At 31.5% G+C, this 27,906-nt stretch overlaps 1 protein-coding gene across 1 annotated transcript in view; it reads left to right on the top strand.

Annotated features, from left to right (window-relative positions):
• Positions 1 to 632: 632 nt before the first annotated feature.
• The window catches only part of LOC123669369 (FYVE, RhoGEF and PH domain-containing protein 4-like), a 30,434-nt gene continuing 3,160 nt past the window's right edge, over positions 633 to 27,906 (top strand). The window contains exons 1-6 of the mRNA XM_045602976.1: positions 633 to 1,868; positions 13,313 to 13,562; positions 13,992 to 14,078; positions 14,881 to 15,198; positions 16,923 to 17,063; positions 25,898 to 26,111. Coding sequence (XP_045458932.1) covers positions 748 to 1,868; positions 13,313 to 13,562; positions 13,992 to 14,078; positions 14,881 to 15,198; positions 16,923 to 17,063; positions 25,898 to 26,111 — 2,131 coding nt within the window. The 5' untranslated portion in view covers positions 633 to 747. The remainder of the gene's footprint in view (positions 1,869 to 13,312; positions 13,563 to 13,991; positions 14,079 to 14,880; positions 15,199 to 16,922; positions 17,064 to 25,897; positions 26,112 to 27,906) is intronic.

Raw genomic sequence — 27,906 nt, 5'->3', positions numbered from 1 at the left:
TTTGTTGCTAAAATAATAATATTTTGCTGTAATTAATTATTTTTCTATCCAATTGGTATTTTTACTTACCCGGCATTGGTATTTGTTCTTAGTACAATATGAAAATTTTTTGATTTGCAATTAAATACCATACCAAAATATTAACTTTGTTGCTCTAAACATTGCGAGGAGACCGATTAAAATAAATAGTTTAAATGCCATTTCTGATTTTCTACGTATTCTTAATCATAGTAGATATTCCTTTAGTACTAAAGGAATATCTACTATGATTAAGAATAATTTAATAATTTAATAATCTAATTTCTTATATACATAAATGTATATAAGAACAGTACTTAAACTTAGATACAAATATAAAAATGTATTTATTATACATACCTATAACACAATAAAACATTGTACCTTTATCGCTGATAAATATAAATTGTACTCGTCTAATCGTCTTATATTTATCATCAAGGTAACCAAGTATTTTTACATACGCTGAAATATTTCACTTTATCGCTATCACAATTCTTATTATTTGGGTAAAGTCGTTACGAAGCAGCACCTAAGCTAAGTATGATGTTATGACGTAGTCGCGAGTGGCGGGCAGCGCGCAGGGGCGCGGGCGCCGTCACGACGTCAGTCGCATTTAGTTGTCAAAGTGAACGCGCGTTGGCTGTGCGCAGTTAAATAGTGTTGATATGTGTACGTTTTCATATTTTTCCCGGTGTTTGTGCGATACCTAAGTGCCCGCACGTTACCATGTCTCAAGAAGACCTTAGAAACCGCCCCATTTATGAGTCCTCATCCGGGCACGTCTCTGATGACGACGAAATAGAATTTAGACAAGATAAACGGACTGTTAAAGATATGATTCTTCGATTCGAAAAACATAATCTCTATTTCGGAGGTTCTAGTGAGTCTCTCGAGCGATCAAAGGACCCTATCATGGGAAGTTTAACAAGTGTTGTCAATCCTTTACATGCTCATTTTCAACATCTATACCCAGCGCCTAGATCTCAAGATAGAAATTCAAACGTGTCAGTGAATTCTATTTTATCGAACGTTTCTGAAATTAGTTGTGAATCAAGTTCTTCGGGTTTTGTTTCAGATAGGAAATCGACATCTTTAAAACCTCATAGACCTGCTCCACCACCACCGTTACCGGTGCCAGTTAATGACAATTGCTCCGTAGGTAGTAAGTCACCCGTCTCAGAGGATACAGATTATACTGAAAAGAGGTTTTCATTTATGACACCCTCTTCTTCACCTATTGTATTAAGACGGTCAAGACAGCCACCTGTCATTCGGAGGAAATCCTCGATGGGAGGTCAAACACGTGCAGGTGAATCGCATTGGTCCTACGGCGTTAAGCAAAGTGACTTAGAAAAATTACTCAGGTTGAAATTATCAGAACCATCGGACAACGAGGAAGAAAAGCAAACAAAAACAAGCGTAGCCATCGAAACACTGTCAGACGAAAGCAGTAGCAGTGATGATTCTTCGGATAGTGATAAACAAGAAGAAGGCCAGGAGTATATTGTTAATCATGACGAAGGTAGAACGGATACATTATCTACTGATCATTCTACCGATACTTTGATCAATGACTACGTAAGTGATGAAGGGGATAATTTATCTAGTGCTTCTGAAGAACAATCTAACTTTGACAATGTTAGCATAAAATCCATTTCATCATTTGACATGGTTCCGTATCAGAAATATGACAGCATTACGGTGTCATCAGACGAGTTTGGCTCCGAGGTGTGCCATGCGCCAGATACTGAATTTCTCACTGTGAGTGCAGTGAATGAGTGGTGTGTTTCAAAGTCCATGGAACCGGTATTGATGCCGGTTGAATCGAAAAAGGAAAAATATAGAAGGTAAGGTCATTTGACTTTTTTCTTGATAATATCATAAGTAATATTTGCGATACCGACGCTTTGTCATACTCCGATATCTGATAAATTATCGCTCTACCATTGGAGGTTGAATATATGCGTGGTATTTTTTAGTGTGTCCTTTTTCCACTTCGTACCTAAATTATTTAACGAGTATAAGTCAGTAAGTATGTGAAGTCAGAAAATCACAGCAAGATCTAATTGAATGAGAGTTATTTTTTAGTAAATATGTCAATGCCATTTAATGTTACAATATTGTTTGTTGTTGCTATATTTTAATTGCCGCTATTTAGCGCAATTATGCAATTCTTAATCGAAATGATTCACAATACACATAAAATGGTTAACAGGTGATTATAGCACACATACACGCTCAGCTGTCGTATTCACTACGTACGAAGAGGTTTCACCTTGATGTTTATTCATATGGTACGAGGCAAGTACGTGTACTTAGCATGGCTGTATTTGCCACATATTTATTTCAAACTACTAGATAAAAATGGATTACAATTTGCAACCTAGCTAAAATGTATTACTTAACATTTTGTACAAAAAATTCACTACATAATTATTTTATTTAATTTGTAGAAGTTGTAAGTACTCTTTGTTCAATTGCGATAAAAAATGTACAATATATTTTCACATTACAATAATTTGATTTAATTGATAACAACGTTTTTTTAGGTAATTATTATAATATCATCATTATTATTAGTGCTATTTGTTACAAACGATTGGTTAGTGTAATGTCAATACACATATTTATCAAACGTTTTAATATCACTTGCAGAAAGATCTTTAAAGTTCAAATATAAACAAGGTTAACGATAAAAAAGTGATTTTAGCGAAATGTAAAAATGACGTAAAAAGTGTTGTCTCGCTAGCATATCTATCAAAACGTAATAGTGTGCTAATTACTGGCTATTGATAGGTTTGAAGTCTGTGCCAGGCCCTAAGCAAAATAAAACTTCGGTAACTACTACTAAAGTCGCGGTATTTGTAGTTAAACTCCTCCGAAACGGCTTGACCGATTCTCATGAAATTTTGTGTGCATATCGGGTAGGTTTGAGAATCGGCCAACATCTATTTTTCATTCCCCTAAGTTATAGGGGGTATTGAGAAGGATAAGAAAATATATGTCAAAACAACGTTTGCGGGGTCAGCTAGTAATATTATAAACAGCTTAAAAGAATACTATTAAATTACTGTTATTAAATTGTAACAACGCTTGGGTTGTTTTGATTTAGACAAAGTCACGTGAAGTGTTACATTTGGCTTGGCAAGCCTATCAGTAGATAGCGTTTTTGCGCTTTAGCTTGTGATATCCCACTGCTGGGCATACGCCTCTTTCCTCATGTAGGAGAAGGATCAGAGCTTAATCCACTACGCTGCTTCAATGCGGGTTTGCGGATATATTCCCTACTATGAGTAACGATCGCTATCAGTTGTACATGATAATAACCGGGATCGACGGCTTAACGTGCTCTCCGTGGCACGGTTGGGAGACCCACAAGGACTGCACAAACACCCTGACCACGGCAAACATCTGTATGGCCAATACAAATGTTGGTCATGTGTGGGGATCGAATCCGCCAGCGCAACAGCCATAAATCAGTGCTGTGACCGTTGCGCCAACGCGTCGTCAGTAGATAGCACATACAAATAATAGTTTTTTTAAGGTAGTATAAGGTTTGCATAAAAATACGTATTTCTAATTCTCTTTAAAGTTATTTTTTGGTTTTTTAGCTTTTGAAGTCAGTTTTTTAAGAGTCGTTTTTTTTACTTTTCGGTGTCTATATATATATATATATATATATATATATATATATATACACGGTCGAATTAAAAAAACCTCCTCCTTTTTGAAGTCGGTTGAAAAAATATAAAAAATGTGACCAATAAAGTTAATCTTTAGACTAGTAGCAGATTTAACATTAGGTTAATAATGGTGTTTAAAAAGAAGAGCTTAGATGATAATGCAAGTATAAATTAAGAAGGTAAGGCTTTAGATTAAGAACCGTCGAATTATCTAAGCTCAAAATTTGGCCGTTTATCGGCATAATTTCGTTACAAGAAAAAAAAAATAACCCTAACCTATCTAACTTCAAAATGACGGTTCTTAATCTAAGGCCTAGCTATTAGGAATTTAACTAAATTTATTAATAGTGTAATAAAATAAACAGGAATTATTATCTTATTCTTTTATAAAACAAAATTAATATTTTATTTGTTTGTTTATTGTTTTAACTTTAGATTATAATAAAGCTTTCATTGATAAGTATTTATTAACAACTAGCTGCCCGGACAGACTACATTCTGTCAAAAGTTAATAGTAAAAATGTTTTTTTTTTTTGTTTTTTTTTTAGTATTAAAACCTTCCGTGGGCTTTAAGGTACACAAAAAAATAAATTAGCCGAATTGGTTGAGCCATTCTCGAGTTATACGCTTAGCAACATTCATTTTTACTTATAGATAATATTAAAATATATATTTAAAAAAATAATTGTGTTTGCTCGCAAACGAAAATAAACCGACTTCAATTACATCGTAGTAATACAACGTAGATCGACGAAAAAATAGTCAAGTAACTACGCGTTATCAAAGATTACTCAAAAACTAGTTCTCAGATCTCGATAAAATTTATATGTGACCACATGATAAACATCAGCTTTCGATTAAATTAAAAATTATCAAAATCGGTACACCCAGTAAATGTTATTGCGGATTTTCAAGAAGTTCCCTTGATTTCTCTGGGATCCCATCATCAGATCCTGGTTTCCTTATTATGGTACTAAGCTAGGGATACCTTCTTTCCAACAAAAAAAGAATTATCAAAATCGGTACACCCAGTAAAAAGTTATTGCGGATTTTCGACAGTTTCCCTTAATTCCTGTGGGATTCCATCATCAGATCCTGGTTTTCTTATTATGGTACCAAACTAGGGATATCTACTTTCCAACGAAAAATAAAATTATCAAAATCGGTGCATCTAGTAAAAAGTTATGTGGTTATGTATAATACAACGTAGGTCGACGAAAAAAGCGTCAAGTAAAAACGCATTATTAGATATAACTCGAAAAGTAGTTCTTCTTCTTCTTAAAGTGCCATCTTCTTACAAAGTTCGGCGATCATTTTGGCAACTTGGATCCTTGATACCGCAGCCCTGAATAACGAACGGGTGCTTTTCCCAAACCATTGGCGTAGATTTTTTAGCCAAGATGTTCTTCTACGACCCACACTGCGCTTGCCCTGGATCTTGCCCTGGATAATAAGTCGAAGCAGCTGGTACTTAGAGTTTCTCATGATGTGGCTGAAGTATTCAAGCTTTCTCTTCTTAACCGCGTACACAACTTCCGCTTTCTTCTTCACACGACTTAGCACAGTTACGTTCTTTATTTTATCTCTCCAGGATATCCTTAACATTCTCCTGTATACCCACATTTCGAAAGCTTCAACCTTCTTACAGGTCAATTCGGTGAGGGTCCATGCTTCAACACCATACAAGAGAATGGAGAAAACGTAACAGCGTGCTAATCGTACTCGTAGCTCGATGTTCAGCTTCTTATTGCATAGAAGTGGTTTAAGCCGAAAGAAAGCATTACGGGCTTGTTCTATGAAAAGTAGTTGTTAGATCTCAAATAAATTTAAATGGGACCAATCGACACACACCATCTTTCGATTAAAACAAGTTTTGTCGAAATCAGTCCTCCTTTTTTGGAAGTCGGTTAAAAAGTATATTAACGGTGACAATATCTAATTTTTGTCCGACAAAACATAATTATAGTAGATCCCGTCGATAAGAAATATGTACTTCCATCTATATAACACTTAATTGCGTGATGTAATCCCACGAATAATACTACGAGCCATAGATAATATACTAACAAGACTGTTTTGTTTATAAATATTATCGTGATAGTCATGTTATGACTATTTTCAGGCTTTTGTTCAAGATTATTGTGTACATTTGGATATTGTAAATTTCCTATGGGTTGTTGGTGTTATGTAATTAATAGATCACTGTTTCAATCTGTTAGTTGTAGTATTTGTAATAACTTATCAAAATAGTGTAGTCTACAGCGTGATTCAGAAGCTGAAAATATTTGAAAAATCAGATCGAAATATTTAATAATTGAAACAAACAAACAAACAAGTTGCAATTTTGATGTACATACTCCTATATATTTTTAGCTAAGCAAAATGCATTCCAAGGCTTTGGTATCTTTTTATTATCTAAAAATAACGAGTAAACTCAGTTAATAAAGTGTACTTTTTTTATAAATACGCACATTTTGAAGTCTAAATTTAACAATATACCTAATATATGAAACGTGTTTGGAATAGCTTTAAAAAAAGTCAAATTTAAAAATTGTTTTATCAATTGGGTCTAATTTTGACGAACTAAGCGAGTCTATTTAGTCCTTTAGGTCAATCATTGTGACTTTTTACTCAAAATTTACCTTTTAATGCTGACACAGCATTCTATTAATTTTACTTTACAGTATATATTAATTTTACTTACGGTAATATTTCGGAAAAAAGTACTACTCGTTACAAAAACAATTTTTGCTTGTATATCAATTAAAATAAAAAAGTTCCTTAATTGTATGATAAAATGGGAATTTGATTTAAAAATCTCAATCAGTGATGGGTAAAAAATAAAAACCTACTTTCCCGTTATAATGACCAAGCATAACATACATCAATTATTTTGACAATTCATTATAGCATTGAAACTTATGACATTAATTATTGCATATTATTGCACGTTCGGTAGCTGTTCGGGATAATCATATTTTATTTCGATTGAAAAGCTGCTTAAGTTCACTATTCATAATTATGTTACTATTAAGTTATCAAAAAACACGACTACATCCAAATGTACTGTAACCTTACAATTTAACTGGGCCAAAAAAAAAATTGTGTTACTATATTTTTAAGTTTTTGTCGCTATAACGGTCATATATATCACTATAGTGCTATAGTGTAGTATATGTGCTGTGTGGCTACGGCACTAAAGAATTTAGCCACCCCCTCTCTTCCCGTGGGTGTCGTAAGAGGCGACTAAGGGATAACAAGGTTCCACAACCACCTTGGAACTTAAGAAGCCGACCGATGGCGGGATAACCATCCAACTGCTGGCTTTGAAATACACAGGCCGAAGACGGGCAGCAGCGTCTTCGGTGCGACAAAGCCAGTACTGCGGTCACCAACCCGCCTGCCCAGCGTGGTGACTATGGGCAAAACACATAAGTTCACGTTATTTTTGGCGTAAACTTGTGGAGGCCTATGTCCAGCAGTGGACTGAATAGGCTGTAATGATATCACTATAGTCTGTGATAATTTCCAATATCTCTTGATTACGATATCATAGAAGTACTCACAGATTGACTTTCAGAGACCCTTCTATTTCCGTCGACATCAATTGGGTATGGAAAAATAAAGGATAGATTATTAGAAATCAGTTAGTATTTTGGTTATAATATGGTTAATTTTAGTGGACCTTAAAAATGGTAAATTATTGTCACAATTTATTTGAAAACACTACACACAGATCTATTCTGCTTCACATAATTACTCGAATTCCATTTGCATGTCATTGGTTAAATATTTCAGCGAGCGCAGGCAGTACTTGACACCGTGTTTAATGTAATTGTGAATAGTGTCACATATTGTATATTTTTGTCGGTTACTTATTTGACGTATATTTTTTGAACCCATGCTATTAGTCTTTACGCGATACCCTCCGTTTTAAATTGTTTTTTTCGCATGAAATTTTAATATGCAAATTTTTTATAGTTAGATTCGTTTTGCATCTCGAATATTTCTCTATAGAGTATCGTTTGCGATCATAATTTTATATAGACATATAAATAAGTAGATAGTTTGTTTTAAATAAAAGTTCAATGATTAATATTGCAATCTTAACCACACCAAAATCGTTATCAGTGTTTGTATATGACATGATATCGTTATTCTCAAAAGTAATTTAGTTGTGTTGAATTTTGTTAGTGCAAGCAGCAAGCGATTCGTTAAAATACGTACTGTAACTTCCTGATACACAAATTATTTTTAATTATTGAAATATTTTCATTGTTAATATTACTTTTTATGCAAGTTAAAATATTACATACATATATATATTCAGTTAACTTTATTGATGGTTTTTACATTTTAAAGTGTAATAGATTGGCATAAAATGTTCAATCCTAAATGCAAACACAGCGATGGTATAATTATGGCTACTAATGAAGCCACAAAACAATTTGTGAGTCTGTTCGAAGTAGAGGTCTGCAAAAAATTAACTCCCGTAGAAGTCCAGTAGTAATCAAATCCAAATAACTTAAGTTTGATCAGCTTGTTAGTGGTAGCTGAAACAAGTGTTTAGGTACTTTGATGACAGATAAGTGGTGCAACAACCATTGTCAAAGTCACTAGATGGAAAACGCTTTTGCATAAATACAAAGTGAAAGGTTTACTATGGCATCCATATTGATCAACGAATTAAAACTTGAGGGCTGGTAGTAAAATATCGACGAAATGCTGACAAATCACTTACAGACCATATTACCTAATAGTGTGATAAGGGAATAGGTAAAGTTGTCTTTATCGTGGACAAAAATTAAAAGATTTTTGTTAAATCAGAAAAACTATTAAAGTTAAAATACCACCGACCGAACTAATGAACTACACACATATGATGTTGCATGTCTTGCATGCTGAGAACATTTGTGTTCAGAAGATTTATAAATCAGTTATTATTAAACTGTGTCTTTAAAATCTTCGGCATGGATAATTTCACTGGCATTTAAATAGTAACTGCTTAACGAGTATCTTGTGTTTGACCTAGACGGAGGATTAGTGTCACGCACGCTTTGGAATCAATATATCTAAACTAGACACAAAACGTTATTGCTACTTCGACGGTGGTGACGAAACAATCGGAAGTTTCATCAGTTGATCGGTGGGGCAGCTATAAAAGCAATTTTATAGCACAACCTCAAAACGTCGATGTACAAGCGTGACACCCAAGTTCCGGAGGATCAGCTCGTTTTACCCACTGTAAAAGACCAAAAATTTGGTGATCATGTAAAAATATTTTTTGTGTGAATTAAAAATTCGGTATAGCGAAAACAGTTTAATTATATGATTATTAATTAAAACATGTCATATTATTAAAATAATACAATAAACGGTACACTAAAATAAGGCAAAATAAAAAAGTAGCACTAACAAATATGAAAAAAATGTTTAAAAACGAGCTAATGTTAGAACATTTAATAACAGCAATAATACGAAAACATTATGAAATATACCGTGGTATTTTTTGTTAACTTATGTACATACGTAACAATTTACTTGATTGTATGAATACATACACTATAAATGCGAATTGTTGAAAAAATACAAGAAAATTTATACACTATTATTAAAGCATGCATGAGTATTATAAAAAATGTTTAAAAGAAGTTAGAACTGGGTACGTAGTAAACTGAAATGAAACAAAACATTCTAATTGCATTAATAGATATCACAATCCTTAGTAAATAGATAGTAAAACATTTCAGTCTGCATTCTTAAAACTACAGATTGCCTTACCACATTTGCATTACTTCTAGCCTTATGTTAACTGTTAGGTTACATATCATTTTAATTATATATTGTAATATATATAAGCACAGGGGAACAATATGTATAAAAAAACATGTGAAAACTTATAGCACATTAAGTGTGATGTACCTAATTGATATACGTAAGTATGTATGTATATATGCTGCCAAATTAAACAGGGTTTATGCCAGTGAAACCGAATATTTGGCTTAAGTCTCAGTTTCAGTCGCAACATCTATACTAATATTATAAAGAGGTAAAGTTTATAACTTTGTTTGTATGTAGGGGGTAATCTTCGCAAATACTGATCCGATCATGAAAATTTTTCACTAACAGAAAGTTACACTATTCAGGAGTGACATAGGCTATATTTTATTGTAATTGAACAAAAAAATTCAGTAAATAAGAAGAAGATTAAAATATAAATGTCAAAATAGTAAATAAACTAGCGCCATCTATCGCTATTAGAAAACAATTTATTAGTCTTTCGACGTTATTAATTTAGTCTTATTTTAGTCTATCGACGACGGTTTCTTGATTTTTGATAGATGGCGTTGGAGCTACATATTATTTATTTAAGTGCTATAAAATTTGTTCTTTAAAGGATGTTATTTGGTTCTGTAATTTAAAATAATAAATACACGGGAGCAACATATTATTTATTTAAGTTCTATAAAATTTGTTCTTTAAAGTATGTTATATGATTAATATAATAATAATTAACGCCCAACGAAGTGGGCACGGGTCGGCTAGTATAACATATAACTGTACGTATAACATATAGGTATATATACAGGTACATGAGTATTTTTAATTCATCTAGCTAAAAGTGGTCGAAAATCAAACTGAGTTTTGGGTATGGTAATTGAATATAATTTTTGTATACTCGTCGTTTGGTTATTGTCCGTTTTAATTTAAATGTTTATATTAACAATTAATTATTTCTATTTTCATAGGTTAAGTTGATGTGACTAGTACCTAAATGTGGTTTATTAAAGTATGTAACTTTACACTAAATTTTAACTTTACACTAATTTGTAACAGTTGTGTACGTAGTAAGTAATGTTTTCTCAGTTCTCTTATTTTATTTTAGTAAAGCAAAACAACATATATTGCCAGATTTTCAACCAAATAAAATTTGTTATAATAGCTCTTATTTATAGTATAGTGTCCAAAAATTTAATTTGTCAATAAGTATACAATACATTTAATACGGCTATAAGAGGGTTATCTTTTTCAGGTGTACGTAATAAGTCTGTTAGACGAATTATGACTTATAAGTATAATAATATTCCGTAAAGACTGCCAGTTTTTTGATTGATTACTTACACTATTTCTTAACATATGCAATTATCATTTATAAGTCTCGGTTTGCTTAAATAAGTAAAAGTTGCGCGAAAAAAAATTACGCAAAAACATACACAATGGAAAAATATGACAAATCGTATGTCATGTACACCATACTCAATACACTTATATAGCCTTTAAAAAAATGTAAGTATTAATATTGTGACAATGTGTATTAATTATATTAGATAGCAAAATTATTAAATTGCGAGTACAAAGGACGACACGGTAAAGCCAACAGCTAAAGTAGACGAGAATAGAATTAAGTTGTAAATCCAGTCACGTGTTTTATAATTGGTTTATTTGCAGTCGATTGCTGTGCACTTGCAACTTGGTACTTATGGATACAATATTTGTACTAGTACATTACTACATTGTAATATTAAAAAAGGTATTCTATGTCTGTCCACTTTTTACGCAGTAACGCTAGCGTACAAAGCAATTAGAGTAAATATTATGCATTTTAAAGATTTAAATAACTTTTATTCTATTTTTTACAAGTACATTATATGTTTATTTATTTAGAAGTGTACGTTGTCCATTTCATTATTCTGTTTATTACCTTAATTGCATATATCTACTATTAGAATTGGTAATGTAATATTTCTTTGTATCTTAAAACGTAATTTCTATATTTATAATGAACTGAATATTTACTGCAAATGTAATTTGTTAAAAAAAACTTGAGCGTATTATGATGTTTTTTTAAAGGAAACGTAAAAAATAAAACGTTGTTTAATTGATATATAATTATGTGTTAGAATGTCAATTAATCATACATAACATACCTATTTTAAGAAATAAAATATAGACTATATAAATTATTTGGCAATAATAAATCATGATTTTCTAGAGATTGTGAGAGATTTTGACTAGCCCATTGACGCAATTTTCAGTGACTGCTTTCTGCTCCGCGGGCTGTGAGCTCGATTCCCGCCTTCAGTCTGGGTGTGTGATATGTAATTATTTATATATAACTATTATTTATATATATTTATCTAAAAAAAAAATTAATTATATTAGCCGGCTGTTACCTATAACATAAGCATTAGGTGGCTTAGGAACAGACGACTGAACTAGTTGAATATAAATATAGAGATAAAGATGGAGTGTGTTTGTTTGTGACTGATAAAGTCTTTGTATATATGTATATTCAATTTTAATTTATTTTTTGTAATTAGTTTAATAGAAACTGAACAGTATCCATATATCTCTAGAAAATTATAAATTTATTGTTATAAAACCCTAATGTACTAGTAAATGAATCGTAAAACAAATTCAAACAAAAGAAGAAAGCATTGTGGATACGTGTTTATATTTTGACTGCTTGTGTCATTGTCTTGATGTCATGCTTCACGATTTGTAATACTGTTTTGGCAAGTGTTTAAGCATTTTAAGTGTCATGTATGCGTTTGGTGGATAGAGTCATAAGCTTCCTACAATCGATTAAATATTTCAAATATCAATAATCCATCAAAATTATCGCTCATCTAAATCTATAAAAATTATTGAAGATAATGAAGATAGAAGCTAAGCATATGAATCATAGGTGACTAAAATATTATCGAGTTTATGTAAATATATTTCATTCAATTACTCATTGAAATATTAAATAACGAGACGTACCTAGATCCATATATCACTAAACACAATACAAGTAGGTAGTTATCATGTACGTGACACAATCACTATCTAAAATTCACTAAATATTGCTAAGCACTTTAATATGTCAGCGAATTTCCGTTTAATTGAAAGCTGTTCGAAAATCGTTATTAAACGTGTACAGTTGTTTTCATCAAAAGGAAATGGCTCACGAGTTATAGGGGAATTACTATTATCCATATTTCGAAAGCCCGAGAACGATAGCTGCCAGGATATTACAAAATGTCGAATGCTATTCATGTTTTTTAACATTTTAAATCAAATGTGGAAATTCAATAACAAATTTATGACGTGATAATAATGTGACTGTCAAAGCTTCCGCGCAACTATTTTTACTGAGGTCGTTGGGTTTATTTTAAATAGACTTGCAGGCGTCTTACACTTCAAGGTTGCTTCGTGTTTACGAATAGTTTGTATATTTAGATGCTTAGTTCATTCATTAGTAAATACTCTTTTGTACGCCCTAAGAAGTATTTTAAACATTGCTTTATTTGGATATGAGAAAATTCTTCGAGGTTATATTATACTAGCATTCCGCCCCAGCTTCGCACGGGTATTTAACAAGAGTTTAAAAATATTTTTATTACTTTTTTTCCATATTTTTTTTTTGAAAATGTAATATAGCCTATGTTACCCGCGGACATTGTAGCTTTCCAACAGTGAAAGAATTTTTCAAATCGGTTCAGTAGTTTAAGAGCCTATTCAATGCAAACAAACAAACAAGCAATCAAATCTTTCATCTTTATATTATTAGTAATACGACACGATATATCAGTCGGTAAACTATTTTTGGTTTTTATTTACAGACGTTTGACGGAACGCGTTAACGAGTTACTGCATACAGAAAACGTTTACGTGGAACGATTGAGACATGTTGTAGAAGATTACATTCCAGAACTGATGAGGGAAGACATACCACCTACGCTGAAAGGCATGAAATCGGACATATTTGCCAATATCGAACGAATATGTCGCTTCCACGGCGAAGAGTTCCTACCGGCATTAAGAGACTGCGAAAATGATCTCAGAAAACTTGGCCAGTGTTTTCGGAGATATGTAAGTATTTTTAACTTAAACATAAATTTTGTTACGGTTTTCGAAACGGCGATTTTATATTTATAACGAGAAATTCCAGTAAGCGGATAATCAATTAAAACAATCGCTTAAAACGGTGTCACGGTCTGGTGTGGTGCGTGATTCCATGCTTTGTTTACCGTCCAATTGAAAAGATACCTTTCTTACATCGTATTTTTGTTACGAAGATAGTTTTTAAAGTGAAGTAGGAGATCTTCAGAAGCTGGTTTGTGATTCACGATTTTACAAAGTTATATAAAATAATGTCACACTGTTTGAGAAAGTAAAGAAATATTTAGTATACCTACGTCACTAAATTCTTTATATCATATAAACGTTTCGTATCATAAATTGATTATTTTTTGTATAGTGTTTTATGTATATATTTTTAACGTTATCCTTTTTTCCTAGGAACAAAGGTTTAATATGTACGTCATGTACTCTAGAAATAATAAGAGAGCAACGAGACTGGTATATGAAAATAAAATGTTCTTCCAGGTAAGTGTTCCACTTTTATATCAGTATTATTTAATTGTACATTCGTCTTGGGAAAACACACATTTTCTAGTATATTATCTTTACACGCTTATTGTAAAATATACTAAGATTATCTAGTATAATTTGGTTATTGAAATCATAGTGGACCAAAATGTGACAAAGCTTAGTTAAGAAAGTTAAGCGAAAATAAAGGTCGATGATATTACCGATATTACCAATATCCCGTAATTATGCTTATATCACGATGAAGCGTGATCGCTATTATTTTCGCATTTCTGTAGTTACGGTATATGGAATGGCAATTTCTATTGAACGGTCACTCGAGTCCAAAGCGTGTATTGTTTTTCGTAAGTTTTAATCATTTTAAATTAGATTCATAAAAAATATAAGTAATCAAGTGAAAGTTAATATGTTGTTTTGCGCCATTTCCATTCTAACAAACTTCTCAGTCTAGTTATTCGGATAAAATTCTGCTCCAATTATCTCACTCGATCGCGATCACATATCATTCGACCCCAATTTCCACTAAAGCCGGTGAAAGGCAATTTATGTTTAGTACAAATCAATATCGATACCCTTACTTTTGTTTGTACGTAAATAAGGCATAATTTTTTAATTTAAATGAATCCAAATTTGTTATGCAATTGAAAAATTCTTTTAAATTCTTTATCTTTTAACATTACAACATATTTGTACTACATGAGTTAACACAAATTCCTGAATATGTAGAACGTAGAATCCTGATAACGCCGGCGGGACTTACGTAACTAAAGTTATGTTTATTGTTTTATTTGTTTTGCAGGAACGACAATTAGAATTAGGCGATAGGTTAGACCTTTCTAGTTATTTATTAGAACCAGTTCAAAGGATACCGAGGTATAAGTTGTTTCTGGACGATCTCGTGAAGACATATACAAATTATGAAAACGAAAGGTGCGAGTCAGACTCAAGAATTTCTAAGTTAAGTGTGGACAGTGATGAAACGGGTGGAAGTAATGGAGAGTCATCTGATGCTGACGAAACGCCTTTGGAAAGTTTAAAACTAGCAAAAACTATGATTGAGTGTGTCTTAACAGCCGTTGATGGAATAATGGCGTTAGAAAATATAACTGATTGTCCGGTAAGTAAAACTAAGTGATGGTTTTTTTAGACACGGTCAATTAGAGCAATTCATTTTTAACTTCGTTTAACTATTTATTTTCTGGTACAATGTTACCTTTTTTACAAAAATATTAATTATTTTGTTTATTAATATTATTTCTTATTTTCTGTTACAACTTTTGTTCGTAAAAATATTTATATAAAATCGTAAACAGATTTTTACGACAAAATTAAAGTTGTTAAGCTGTCACATAAAATATATACATATAAAAAACAATATATACATATATATGTTCTGTTAGAAAGCTGCTGTAAACTTGCTTTTTAATTTTATTTACTAAGCGCTCCCCCATAACGTGTAGATCGAAATATTCGAGCATTAATTAACTTATACAGTACCTCGGTCAGAGCTTATCTCGGTATTTTTAGTAAATTGTTTTTTTTTTTTTGAAAATTATATTTAAATACGAACTATATATTGATAAAATATGAATAATATTTTTCGATCTTACCGACATAATAATAAAAATATATGGACTGGTAATTTAAATAAAAAATCACGAGTGCCATTAGAAAAAAAGGGAAAAAATCGATCTAGACATGAGGGTTTGAACCAGGGTCTTCTCAGTTGGTCCCGACCGACCGATTTCCTACCTAAGCTATTAAAACTCAGTAGACATCGCGAAATTTATCTTCGTGTTCTAATGATATTGTAGCCATTTTTTCATTGCCTAAAAACAGGGATAAAACGACATTTTTTAAAAATGAATCTTAGCTATATAGATTTATTGTCCCCGAAATTGTGCATACTATGATATATTTCATGAAAATCGTTGGAGCCGTTTCCGATATTCAGATTCTATATATATAGCAAAGAGCAGAGGTACTTTTAAAGCGTCGACTTACGTTATTTAAAAACAGACTGAACAGGATTAGACCCTAAGTATACCCTTTGGTAAACCAAAAGTTATAATGAATTTATCTGATTTAAACTCATGAGCACAACATAAAAATATCAATTTGTTAAATAAGATGTTAACCAGTTTAACAACGAGCCTGAGAAACCGTACAATAACAACTATTTTAGCAATACGCAATGTAGAACCTTGTCGAAAGCCTTGCAAAAGTCTGTATATATATATATATATATATTAATAAATAATATATATATATTAATAAATAATATATATATATTAATAAATAATATATACATTAATAAAATAATAAGTCATTACAAAATGTACTACTACATTATACTAATAATTACACGTCGATCAAATGAATGAAACTCAAACATCTTGACAGTTTTTCAAAACATATACATGCTAAGAATTTCTATGTAGTCAGTATTTTATTATTCAAACAAAAATGGTTCATCTACTTGAAATTTTTAATGTTAATGCCAAACTTATAGCAGAAACTAACTTGTAAATAACCACTCTGGTGTAGCGATGTGTGTGCCGTCAAGGCGCCTAAACACCGGTGGTTAACAGGTTCGATTCCCGCTCCAGATGGATATTTGTATTTGTACAAATATTTGTTTCTGGCTGAATCGTGATCGTGAGACTATAGAGTCTCATATTTATACTGAAGCTCTCATATTTATGCTGCTTCGACTGCACATTATTTGTTAATTTCACAAAATACGCAAATGAAATATATACTTGTATATTTATTAAAAATATTTATAGTAATACTTATAAAATAATAATCAGCTTTATTAAGTTCAACGTTCCTTTGCAGCCCCATCTGAACCTTCTCAATCAGGGTCGTTTATTGCGTCAAAATGAGTTCTACGCTATGGACAACGCGCGCCGGCGCCGGCAGTTGATGAGGATATTCCTATTTGATAAGTTGGTCCTCATCACAGCGGTTTATCGAAAGGTCAGTCCTGCTTCGATATGTGGCGCTAATTTTAATAACATATATTACATGTCATTTTCAAATTGCAAATACAATTACATGTGCGCTAATTACAATAACACTATTTTATAATATTCTCAGTGATACCAAAATTACGTTAAATAAATTTCAACTTAGTAATAAAGATAAAGCCTTATTTGGTGACATGCATCGTTAATAGTCATTATTTTGAGTATGATAGCTTTGTGAGCGTATTTATAGGCTACGTTATAATCTCACTTTGTTTGTATTTTTTGGTGTGTTTATGTCAGATTAATAAGGTTAAAATTTATTGGCAAATAGATAAATTCGTACATACTTTAACTTTAGAACCTTTTGTGCTGTATATTCTTAAAAATGGTTTGGTATATAATATAATAGAACTTATTGTAAAAAGATCAACTAATCGAAATGTGATTTAATGGGTCGGTTCAAACACATTAATTTTGTGGTGTCCGAAATGGCAAACAAAAGGTTAATTGATGTGACATTAGATAGAGATATATTCAACCGCAAATAAAATTGCGAATCAGTTAAACATAAGAAGTAATTTTATATAATATCGGTGTTTTTATTTTGTCAACCAAGAAACGATTCTATAAAATTTATTTAAATCAAAATGTTTCAAACTTGGTTATATTTGATATACGCATTAACCCTGACCTTAATTATTAATTAAAAACATGTGATTATATTTCTAATAAACCTTAATTAATAATTATATAGTAATCTTTATCAATGAAGTTTATTTACACTGTGTTAATCGTATTTGAAATAATCTAAACGTTTTGTTAATCTATGATAAAATATAATATTTTTAATATCGGCGTTATCTAAGTTGAATTTAATTGGAAAGTTAGGAATTAATTAAAAATAAAGCTTTTAAAATGATCAAATCTCTAAAATAAATTAGTTAAAAGTTTTTAAACAATTAAACGAGTTTATAAATTGTTGTAGGAAACGATAATGTGATTTATGCTCGAAGCATGATAATGTCTTTGACGTCTTTAGTAGACTGAACCGACAACTGTCAATTTGAACGATAATATGATAAAGCCAAGTCTTCTGCGACCTGTTTTGGGAATTTAGTAAATAATTAATAGCGATTGATTTAATTGATTTTGTTGATAGGTCAGAAAAGTAGATCAGAGTTCTATTGTTTGTTTATTTCGTACTTATTACTAGTAAAAGTAACCTTATTAATAGTAGTAAAGTAGTTTTGTATAAATTTTAGTAGTTTTTCTAAATGGGAATTCCCAGACATAATAAATATATGTTGACTTAAATTATTTTTTTAAATAACAATCGTATTACTTTTGAAATAAAGTTTATATGAAATTGTTGATATTATTAATATTTTTATTACAAAAACAAAAGATTATTGTTATGAATCACTCCATAATGAATCATTTTTATCAAATTGCAATAAAAAATTAACATAAAATTGTGGTCACTGTAACGTCGCCCACAGCGGTACTGACAGTAGATAACAGGATGAATAAAACAACGCTACTGTATACAAACATATCTAATTTATATCATTTTACATTTTCTGTTGCTCTGTGGTTTTAATTTTTTTTTTAAGTAATTCTAAATGAAGTATTTTTTTTTGTATGATACTGTTAAGTTAGTCAAAAAAAAAGTTAATTTTATTGTATATTAATAGCATGTTGGTGTAATACGACGACATTAAGGTATAATAATATACATTCAGTTAGTTCTCATGTGCTTGTTTCAGTCTGGACCCATGAGTCTTTGTTAGGGTTACGTTTATTACGTTACGTTACCCCCTGGGACCTATGTTATCTCCTAGGTAATATCAGTACTGTCGTGTCGCGCATAGAATAAGCTTTTAGGATTAATTGAAAGTAAGATCAAAATTATTATACATTTTCAGCGAAAAGCTCGCTTGTTTACTAAGCTGTTTACAAAAGACTAGGCTGTACAGTAAATCCGACGCTAGTAAGATAATGCTTATAAAGCGAAATAAAATAAAAAACGTTAATTTGTTTTGTTGAAATTTTATATTATTTTCTCGATAAGCTATTTCGTAAATATTTTGATAAGACTGTGTATTTATTTTATCGTACAAGGATGTAGGTACACTGATTGTACGATACCTGGATTATATAGAAATATTTACTTCTAATAGTGATTCATGAAATTGTTACTGTAAGTCAAATTACATTGAATAAGTAATTACGATCAGATTAATTTTATAATATCTATATTTTAAGAGTAGTACGGGTTTTTATGAGATAAATCAAAAAATTTCAGTGAGTTATTTGTAAGTAACATTTTTTATATTATGAAAGCTCTTCCATGTAACGTAGCGTATAATAAGACACTGGGCAGATATTACAAAAATAGTTTATTACGCGGACGCGCCTCACTGGCGTCGGAAGCTGATTTCGTAGACGGAGAAATTACGTAGCTTTTCTAAATTCCGTATGTAATGTCTATGTACTATGTAGTCCAACAATAAGTCCGATCTACTTATTCCATATGAAATATTCCCTTTTTTATACCGATATTTCGTTCGGCTAAAAAATAAATCCTCTCCTTTTTTAATATATCATAATACTTTATACTTTCCTTTTATACTATGTTTACAAATAAATTAATAATTAATTACTATGGTTTTAATCATCTGTGGTTTAAAAGACCCATTTTATCTAGTTTTAGTTGTGTATGTAGTTTTTTGTGTGTAAAAGAGTAATGTTTGTCCTTGCCAATACCGCGGAACGGCTAATTGACCACGCGTGGTTGATTTCAGACGATCGACGACACAGGAAATACGTAACCCGTTCAACCAATCGTTATCTATATAAAAACATATTGTTTAATCTTTACTCATTCTATCAATATCACCTTATTGTTTAAAACAATATTGTTATTTAAGGTGCTATACAGTTTCTAACTCGAGTATTAACTAGTTGATCCAATATACGTAGTTCCTGTCTTTCAAATTGTCAAACACGAAAAGTTCAAATAATCGTTTTATGTTCTAAAATTTTTCTTAAAAATTCTTTAAAAAAATGTTAGATGACTTTAAAAAAAGGGTGTTATTGGTACAGTCTTTCTGAAGTTTAACAATACGTTTAGGTATTTTTTGAAGTGAAAACTTTTTTAGTCGCGTTGGGCGGTTTTTGATAGGGGAAAATCTTATAGGTTCGCGCCACCGACAAGCTCGTGACTAGCGTATGCGCAGCGGCCGTGTGCTGTGCGCGTTAGAGGCTTTTTGGATGGGTGAAATCTCGTGCGTACTATTACGCGGCACCTCCCGGTAGTCTTTTAGAATAGACACACAACTGGTTAAATATTGATAAAGTTTATTTAATAGTCCAAACACTTACAGTAACTGTCCCTAGAAACACCTCACTTTCCTTTTCTGTATAAAAAATATATATAGTGACGCGCTGGATGGTAAACGGCAACTGACTCGACCGTATGGAAAATGAAATATTTAAAGTAATTAAAATAACGGCGTCAGCACTATCCGCGAATTAAACCTAGGCATAACATCTCCCCCCTTTTGATGGAGCTTTATCTTTAAAGATGAAGCGGAATTGAGACGCGACTAAAACCGAAAAGGTCGGAAAGGAAAATGAGCGTTTTACAATTTTTACCAAAATATTAATTGGAATTAAAAAAAATAAAATTTATCATTAAACAATAAGAGAGCTGCTTAGCTAAAATTTAACAATGTTAATATTATCATCAATAATTAAGAATTTGACATTTTATCATAAAATTATAATAATAAGATAATTATAATAATAAGTTTGATTTAGAAAATTCATCCATATGTGTTAGTAACAATTTAACTTATATGACTAATGTTAGTCTATTCTAAACACAAACAATTCTCAAAGAAAATATAAATTTAATAAAATTCACAAAAATCATAAAATTTATAAAATTGTCAAAAATTGCCAAAATTCATAAATAAAAAATCATAACAAACTTTTATAAGTATCTAAGTGTGTTTATCTTAGAGTTAAGATTATTATTTATTATAAGAATGAGTATAATAGTTAGTATAATAGTTAGTATAATGAATAGTGTAAGAGATAGTACATTGATAATCTTAAGACATTAGTTTAATATTTAGAATTAGTATAAAAAACATTTATTTAGAAATTGGATACATTACGATTTGAGAGTTTCATTACATTTAACAGTTAATTTGCATGGTTTAGATTGAACAAAGATCCACTTATTATTACTAAGCGTTTGCCAAATATCGACATTACTAAACAAAAGTTTATGATTACATTCAGGTGACATTGATAGGACTACTTCTGTTAACAATTTACTTTCACAACAAGGATTATTTATACTCGAATAAATGCTGAGCATAGGGCATATAGAATACTCATCGTTTATCAACTTACAATTGTTTAAGTTATCTAACAAGACGTAACTGAGCTTATCATCTGTTACTGCAATATAAGCTTTAGTCGGTTGCATTAAAGAAAACGTGTTAGCATTTTTATCATGTGGAATCGGTAAAGGAATATTTTTGTAAACAATGTATTTCTCTGGGTATATTAATGGTATTTCTAATATAAAAATAATCTTTTTGTTATAATAGAAACATGTTAGCTTTGATACATCGATTATTGTGTTAATGTTTTCAAGTGATAGAGCTACAGGAAAAACTGTACGCTTATCAATAAAATTACTATGAATCTTTAATTCATTATACAAGTAAAAAGGGCTCAAAACTGAAGGGTGTAAAATATTTGCTTTTGAAAATAAAATGGAATTAAGGATTACGTCTAAGGAATTAGAAATTGTTATCAGGGAGCTTTCAATTAGATTGATAAGACTATTTATTCGCGTTACGTAGTATAAGTTATCATTTTGCTTTGTAACTTGAGAAAGAATATCATTTAGTATAGTTATATGGGAATTTAATTTAATTTCGTTTTAGTTTAGTCTTCGAATAGTAGAATTAAAAGTATTTAAGCTTGACTTTACGATTGTGCTGGCTTTATTTATGTTAGAATGCGTGATTGCGTGCATTGGTATAGAATGATTGAGATTTTTTTATGAGATTTAAGAGACTTATTATTATAAGATTCAGTGAGACTCAGCGGCTGGGACTGAGATGCATTTAATTTATGAGATTCAGTGAGACTCAGCGGCTAGGACTGAGATGCATTTAATTTATGAGATTCAGTGAGACTCAGCGGCTAGGACTGAGAAGCATTTAATTTATGAGATTCAGTGAGACTCAGCGGCTAGGACTGAGATGCATTTAATTTATGAGATTCAGTGAGACTCAGCGGCTAGGACTGAGATGCATTTAATTTATGAGATTCAGTGAGACTCAGCGGCTAGGACTGAGATGCATTTAATTTATGAGATTCAGTGAGACTCAGCGGCTGGGACTGAGATGCATTTAATTTATGAGATTCAATGAGACTCAGCGGCTAGGACTGAGATGCATTTAATTTATGAGATTCAGTGAGACTCAGCGGCTGGGACTGAGATGCATTTAATTTATGAGATTCAATGAGACTCAGCGGCTAGGACTGAGATGCATTTAATTTATAAGAATAGGAATAGTATTCGAAATGATATGACTCAGGCCTACCTCGCGGGGAGGCTGAGATGATAGAGAATCGAAAATGGAGTTTATGCCGTTTATAGCCGACGATTTCGACTGGCACGAGGCCGAAATCGGATTTTGTTTAAATCGTTTTCGTTAAAACAATTATTACATCGATCAATATTATCACAATGGTGCACGAGTGAATCGTTATTCGGTGCACGTGAACCCGTTTCGTCGCATTGTGCAATCTGAGAAGAATCGGGTTGCAGTATGCGGCGGCTATTGTTATATTCGCGTTTGCGACATTCGTTTATAACATGACCCCTGTTTTTACAATAAACACAATATTTATTATTATAATTAGAATTAAGTTTATAAGGTCGACTTAAAATTGGAGGATTTTGTAGATGAAATGTTTTTTGAAAATTGTTAGATTTAGTAAAATTAGGTTTTTGGTTTTTAAAACATACAGAGGTGGTATGACCTGATCTGTGGCAAATTGAACAATATTTAGAAGGTTGTTGAGAAATTTTGGTTAGGTTTAAAAGCTTTTCCTCCTCAATAGCAAGTGTGATAGCCTCAGATAGCGTCTTGGGATTGCGACAGCGTACAATTTGCGATAAATTTGAATTAATCCCTAATAAAAAGGTATTCAATGCCAAATCCTCTATAGCAGCTAACCTTCCTATTAACTCATTTGAGTTTTCGCAGCTGTAATGTATATCAGATAGTAATCGTGTTATACAAGACTCAATTCTTAATGAATATTGCGTGACATCTTCTGTTGAATTTTGCTTACAATTCTGTAGATCAATTAAAAGATGCGTGGAATGCTTTTTCTCACCAAACGTGACTTTTAAAAATGATTTTATTTCGGACCATTTATTAAATGTTTTAAGACAGCAAGCCATTTGTGCCTTGCCTTCAAGCTGGGATATAATGTATTTACAAAGCACATTCTGTTGGTCAGCGGTTGCGAGAGAAATAGCATTTTCGCAGTTTGTGAGAAAAGCTGGCAAAGATTCGCGATCACCATTATAAGGTTTTATAAATTTGGTAAGAACAGATAGAGTTATCTTCTCAGCCATTTTCGGTTTTGAGAACTTTAAAGATGGATCTGAATAATTGCTGTCGGAATCAGAGCGAGCTTCTTCAATTACAGTCTTTTCCTTTTTAGGAGGCATTCAATTAAAAATAACAGTAATTTTAGTAAAAATGTAAATAGATTTTTGTAGAAGTTGTATATACGTGACTCTATAAATATACTAAGCTTGTTACTGAATTTAAGGTTTATTAAAAAAAAAAAAGGTTAAGATATATTAATCTTCTGGGAAAGAATCACTGATCACTAGCACTTATTCACTTTTAGGCTTTTAGTAAAATAGAAAACTCACAATGAAACAGCAAGCGCGATCATATCTGCTGGGAAGCGTGACACGTGTTGATGACGTTGCGGGGCCGGAACTCGGACACGTGGTGGCTCTGCGAGTCGTATTGCAGCTAACGCGTCACGTTGCAATATAGCGACGTGTATGTAAAAATTTAGATGATGGTGTGGTTGCCTGGTGAGGGTTCTTCTGCTGGGACACAGTCTCAGCAGCGTGGGGCTGTAGATCTGCTAGAAGTTCCGTGTGTTTGGTGGACCTGCCTCGGCTCGTGGGGCCTGAGACGTATATCTGATGTAGGCACGGCAACGTGGGGCCTGTGACCTTGTGTAATGTCTAATGACGTACCTGGGTGCCAGGGTTCGGATGTCAGGGTTTTACACAGAAAACCACTTACGACATCCCGCTTCTGACACCAATTGTTACGCGGCACCTCCCGGTAGTCTTTTAGAATAGACACACAACTGGTTAAATATTGATAAAGTTTATTTAATAGTCCAAACACTTACAGTAACTGTCCCTAGAAACACCTCACTTTCCTTTTCTGTATAAAAAATATATATAGTGACGCGCTGGATGGTAAACGGCAACTGACTCGACCGTATGGAAAATGAAATATTTAAAGTAATTAAAATAACGGCGTCAGCACTATCCGCGAATTAAACCTAGGCATAACAGTACGCGTCACCGACATGCTTATAGTAGTATATCTGTATCTATACTTACCAGCTATAGTTAGTACATAGCTTATGTATTGTGCAATATTATTGTTGTGTATATCTTATAGGTGAAATTGAATAAATTTAGTAAAAGGTCCGAAAAGTAAGATGTTGATAGTTTAAATTCATACATTATAAATTTTAAATTTTAATACTAAAAGTTCTAATATTTTTGTTCTTTATAACTGCCATTTTTTTTATATAGATGTGTTTAAGTTTTTTGTGGATTCTTCTCCGCAGAATCTAGTATTTTAATCTGTGGTAGATTCATATAAACTATAAATAAATAAATAATAATACACTGTTGTTAAATTAATAACTAGAAATAAATAATAAACTGATATTTATACTTTGCAAAATGATGATTTTTGACGAAGTGCCTTTGAATCCCACTTTAATAATAATTAATAAAATGATATATTGATTGATATAAAGTTGTAGAAGTCATGTCGAAAATTTCGCTCGAGCGGGTGCATCGTTCCATAGCTTAATTGGCTAGAGCGCCGACACGGTAAGTCGGAGACGCGGGTTCGAACCCCGCTGGAGCGGTCAATTTTTGATATGATATTCAAAAATGTTGTAGAAGTCAGTTCAGATTTAATATTTATTAAATTGATGTTTTTACGTCTTCGCCTCATGCAAAACAATTTTTTTAATCGAGCGTGTGAAACCTGAGATTAATTGCCAAAAACTTTATTGTTTGTTCAGTATTATGATTAATTTAAATAAGTTTTAATGGTCTCATTTAGGACGCCATTTTAAAGTTTTAAAATTAAAATTTATTCATTATGTAGAATAAATTCACGTTCGAATTATCGCAAATTACCAATTATTTTTACGTAAGCCTCTGATATCATAATGTGCGAATACATAATTCTGTTAGCAAGTATCGATTAAAGCCAAAGTAATTGTCATAATTAAATGTAAAATGTAAAAAGTTTTGGTTACAAACATTATTATAACAGGGAAGGTTTGATGATTTTATGTGCTAGTAATTGTTTAATATTTATATTTCTAAAGCATTAATTCTGTTCTAAATTGAAAGGTGGAAAAAAATACACGTAATATACAAAACAGACCATTAAAGTGTCAGACTTTATTTGTAAAATATGGTGAACGTTATATTAATCGTAATTATTATTTTTCCAGCAATTGACGGTTGAGTTCTTTATATATAAAGATCACATCCCGGTTGACGATCTCGGTATAACTGCGAAGGAACATGATCAATACAAATTCAGCATATGGTACAAAAAGAGAAACCTTAAGTCATATAAACTTGAGACAAGGGATCCTGCGATTAGGAACGTGTGGGTTGAAGAAATCACATCTTTACTATGGGAACAAGCTATGCAGAAGAAAGGTAAAACTCTCTCTAAATTATTTTCTTTTATTTAAATTATTTCTAAATTTTGTTTGATTAGAGGAAACAAAGTGTAAAATTAGAAGGAGTCCTACGATTTTAGATTGACAAGCTTAAGACTTAAATATTGGATTTGATTTAATGATATGTAAAGTTTTTAATACTTAATTTCCTTTCATTAAAATTATCTTTATCTCGTTATGTATGTTGCTTACTTCTTATTGTAGCTACTTTAATGTATTGTGTTATAAGAGTGTGCAATAAGAAGGATAATTAATATGTCAATTAGTTGAATGAATTAAGTTGTATAAACGAAACGTAATTAAAACGACCAGCGTGAATGTTTATTTTATACTTTTTTGATCTTACCATTAAAATAATTTGAGATATCCGTATTTACTAATCAGAAATAGTTATAATTAATGACTAAATAATTAAGTTATCTTTGCATTAACTTTAAACAAATGTACATAAAATATATACAGTTTTAAATAATTTTATATTCAAAGACAATATGTTAAATAATTTCAAAGTAATTTACAATAATTCTAAAGGAAAGTACTTATCCTAATAGCGATAGATACATTGGTTACATTAATTAATTATCTTAGCGAGGAAACGAATAGAACGTGCGGCAAGTGTCATGTTTCATTTGGAATTATGTCACTTTTGAAATCAGAGTCCACGTTTGTCTGGATAGCATTTCCTGTTTGAATTCGCAAACCGCAACGCATGATTCATTTGTTCAATAATTATAAGCAATTAAAGTTCATTTCACGGACCAACGGAGTTGCCGCAGGTTCGATATGATCGTAAACAAACAATGGAATGTTATATATGCCTCGTATTACATAAGTAGACTTCGATTTACAAATTAATAGAGTACAAACATGTTTGTCTTTACAACACGTCCGTCATTATCTATGTGAATGAATGTTATTGATTCGAGCTAGTTTCTCATAAAGGAACTTGTTAAGTCCATCTGGCGGTCTTGTCGTGAGTAGCTCCCGCATAGCATTAATACGATCTAACTTTTTAATTGACCGTCATCTGCTCCCGGCGTCTATACGTGACAGAAGAAATGCGCGACTCTTTGTCACGAATGACGCACGCAGGGTCGATGACTGCTTTTTTATTGGGTTGACTTGCATGTGCATCGCGTCTGCTGTGGGAACGCCAGGAAGTTGATTTTTTTACTCCCATCAATCACTCTCGCTTTCGTTTTTTATTCAACGCAGTTGCGAATTAAATAAAGCTATTTGTTTTATTGTGTACAAATATGGACGCGTAAAATTATATCATGCCTATATGGTGGTGGTCGCGTTGTGGCCGGAATACGATCATAATTCATTCATTCTTATTTATCTTTAGTCATTGAGTTATTAAATATTAGTGAAAGTTAATATATACTAATATATAGATCAATTATTTCGTTTAATTTATACATTGTGCCTATTAAATATGTAGCTTTACCAGTCGGCTGTTACCTATAACACGAGCATTAAGTTGCTTACTTTAGCAACAGACGATCGTGTGTGTATTGTGTAAAAAATTAAAAAAATTACAGATTATAAATAGTTTATAAAAAGTTTAACGGTTTTATAAATAGCGTAAAGAAAATATACACGATTACGTGTGTATATATATATATATATATATATATATATATATATATATATATATATATATATGTGTATATATATATATATATTTGTTCTTGTCACAGAATGGCGCTTTTCAAACAGATTCTATCGATAAACGTAAACCGGTGCAAGCATTTTGCATTTCTTTGTTA

This window comes from Melitaea cinxia, chromosome 3, assembly GCF_905220565.1.
Source record: "Melitaea cinxia chromosome 3, ilMelCinx1.1, whole genome shotgun sequence".
In the NCBI taxonomy this organism is placed as follows: Eukaryota; Metazoa; Arthropoda; class Insecta; order Lepidoptera; family Nymphalidae; genus Melitaea; species Melitaea cinxia.
The sequence above is the reverse complement of the archived record's forward strand: the minus strand, read 5'-3'. Positions and strand labels throughout refer to the sequence as shown.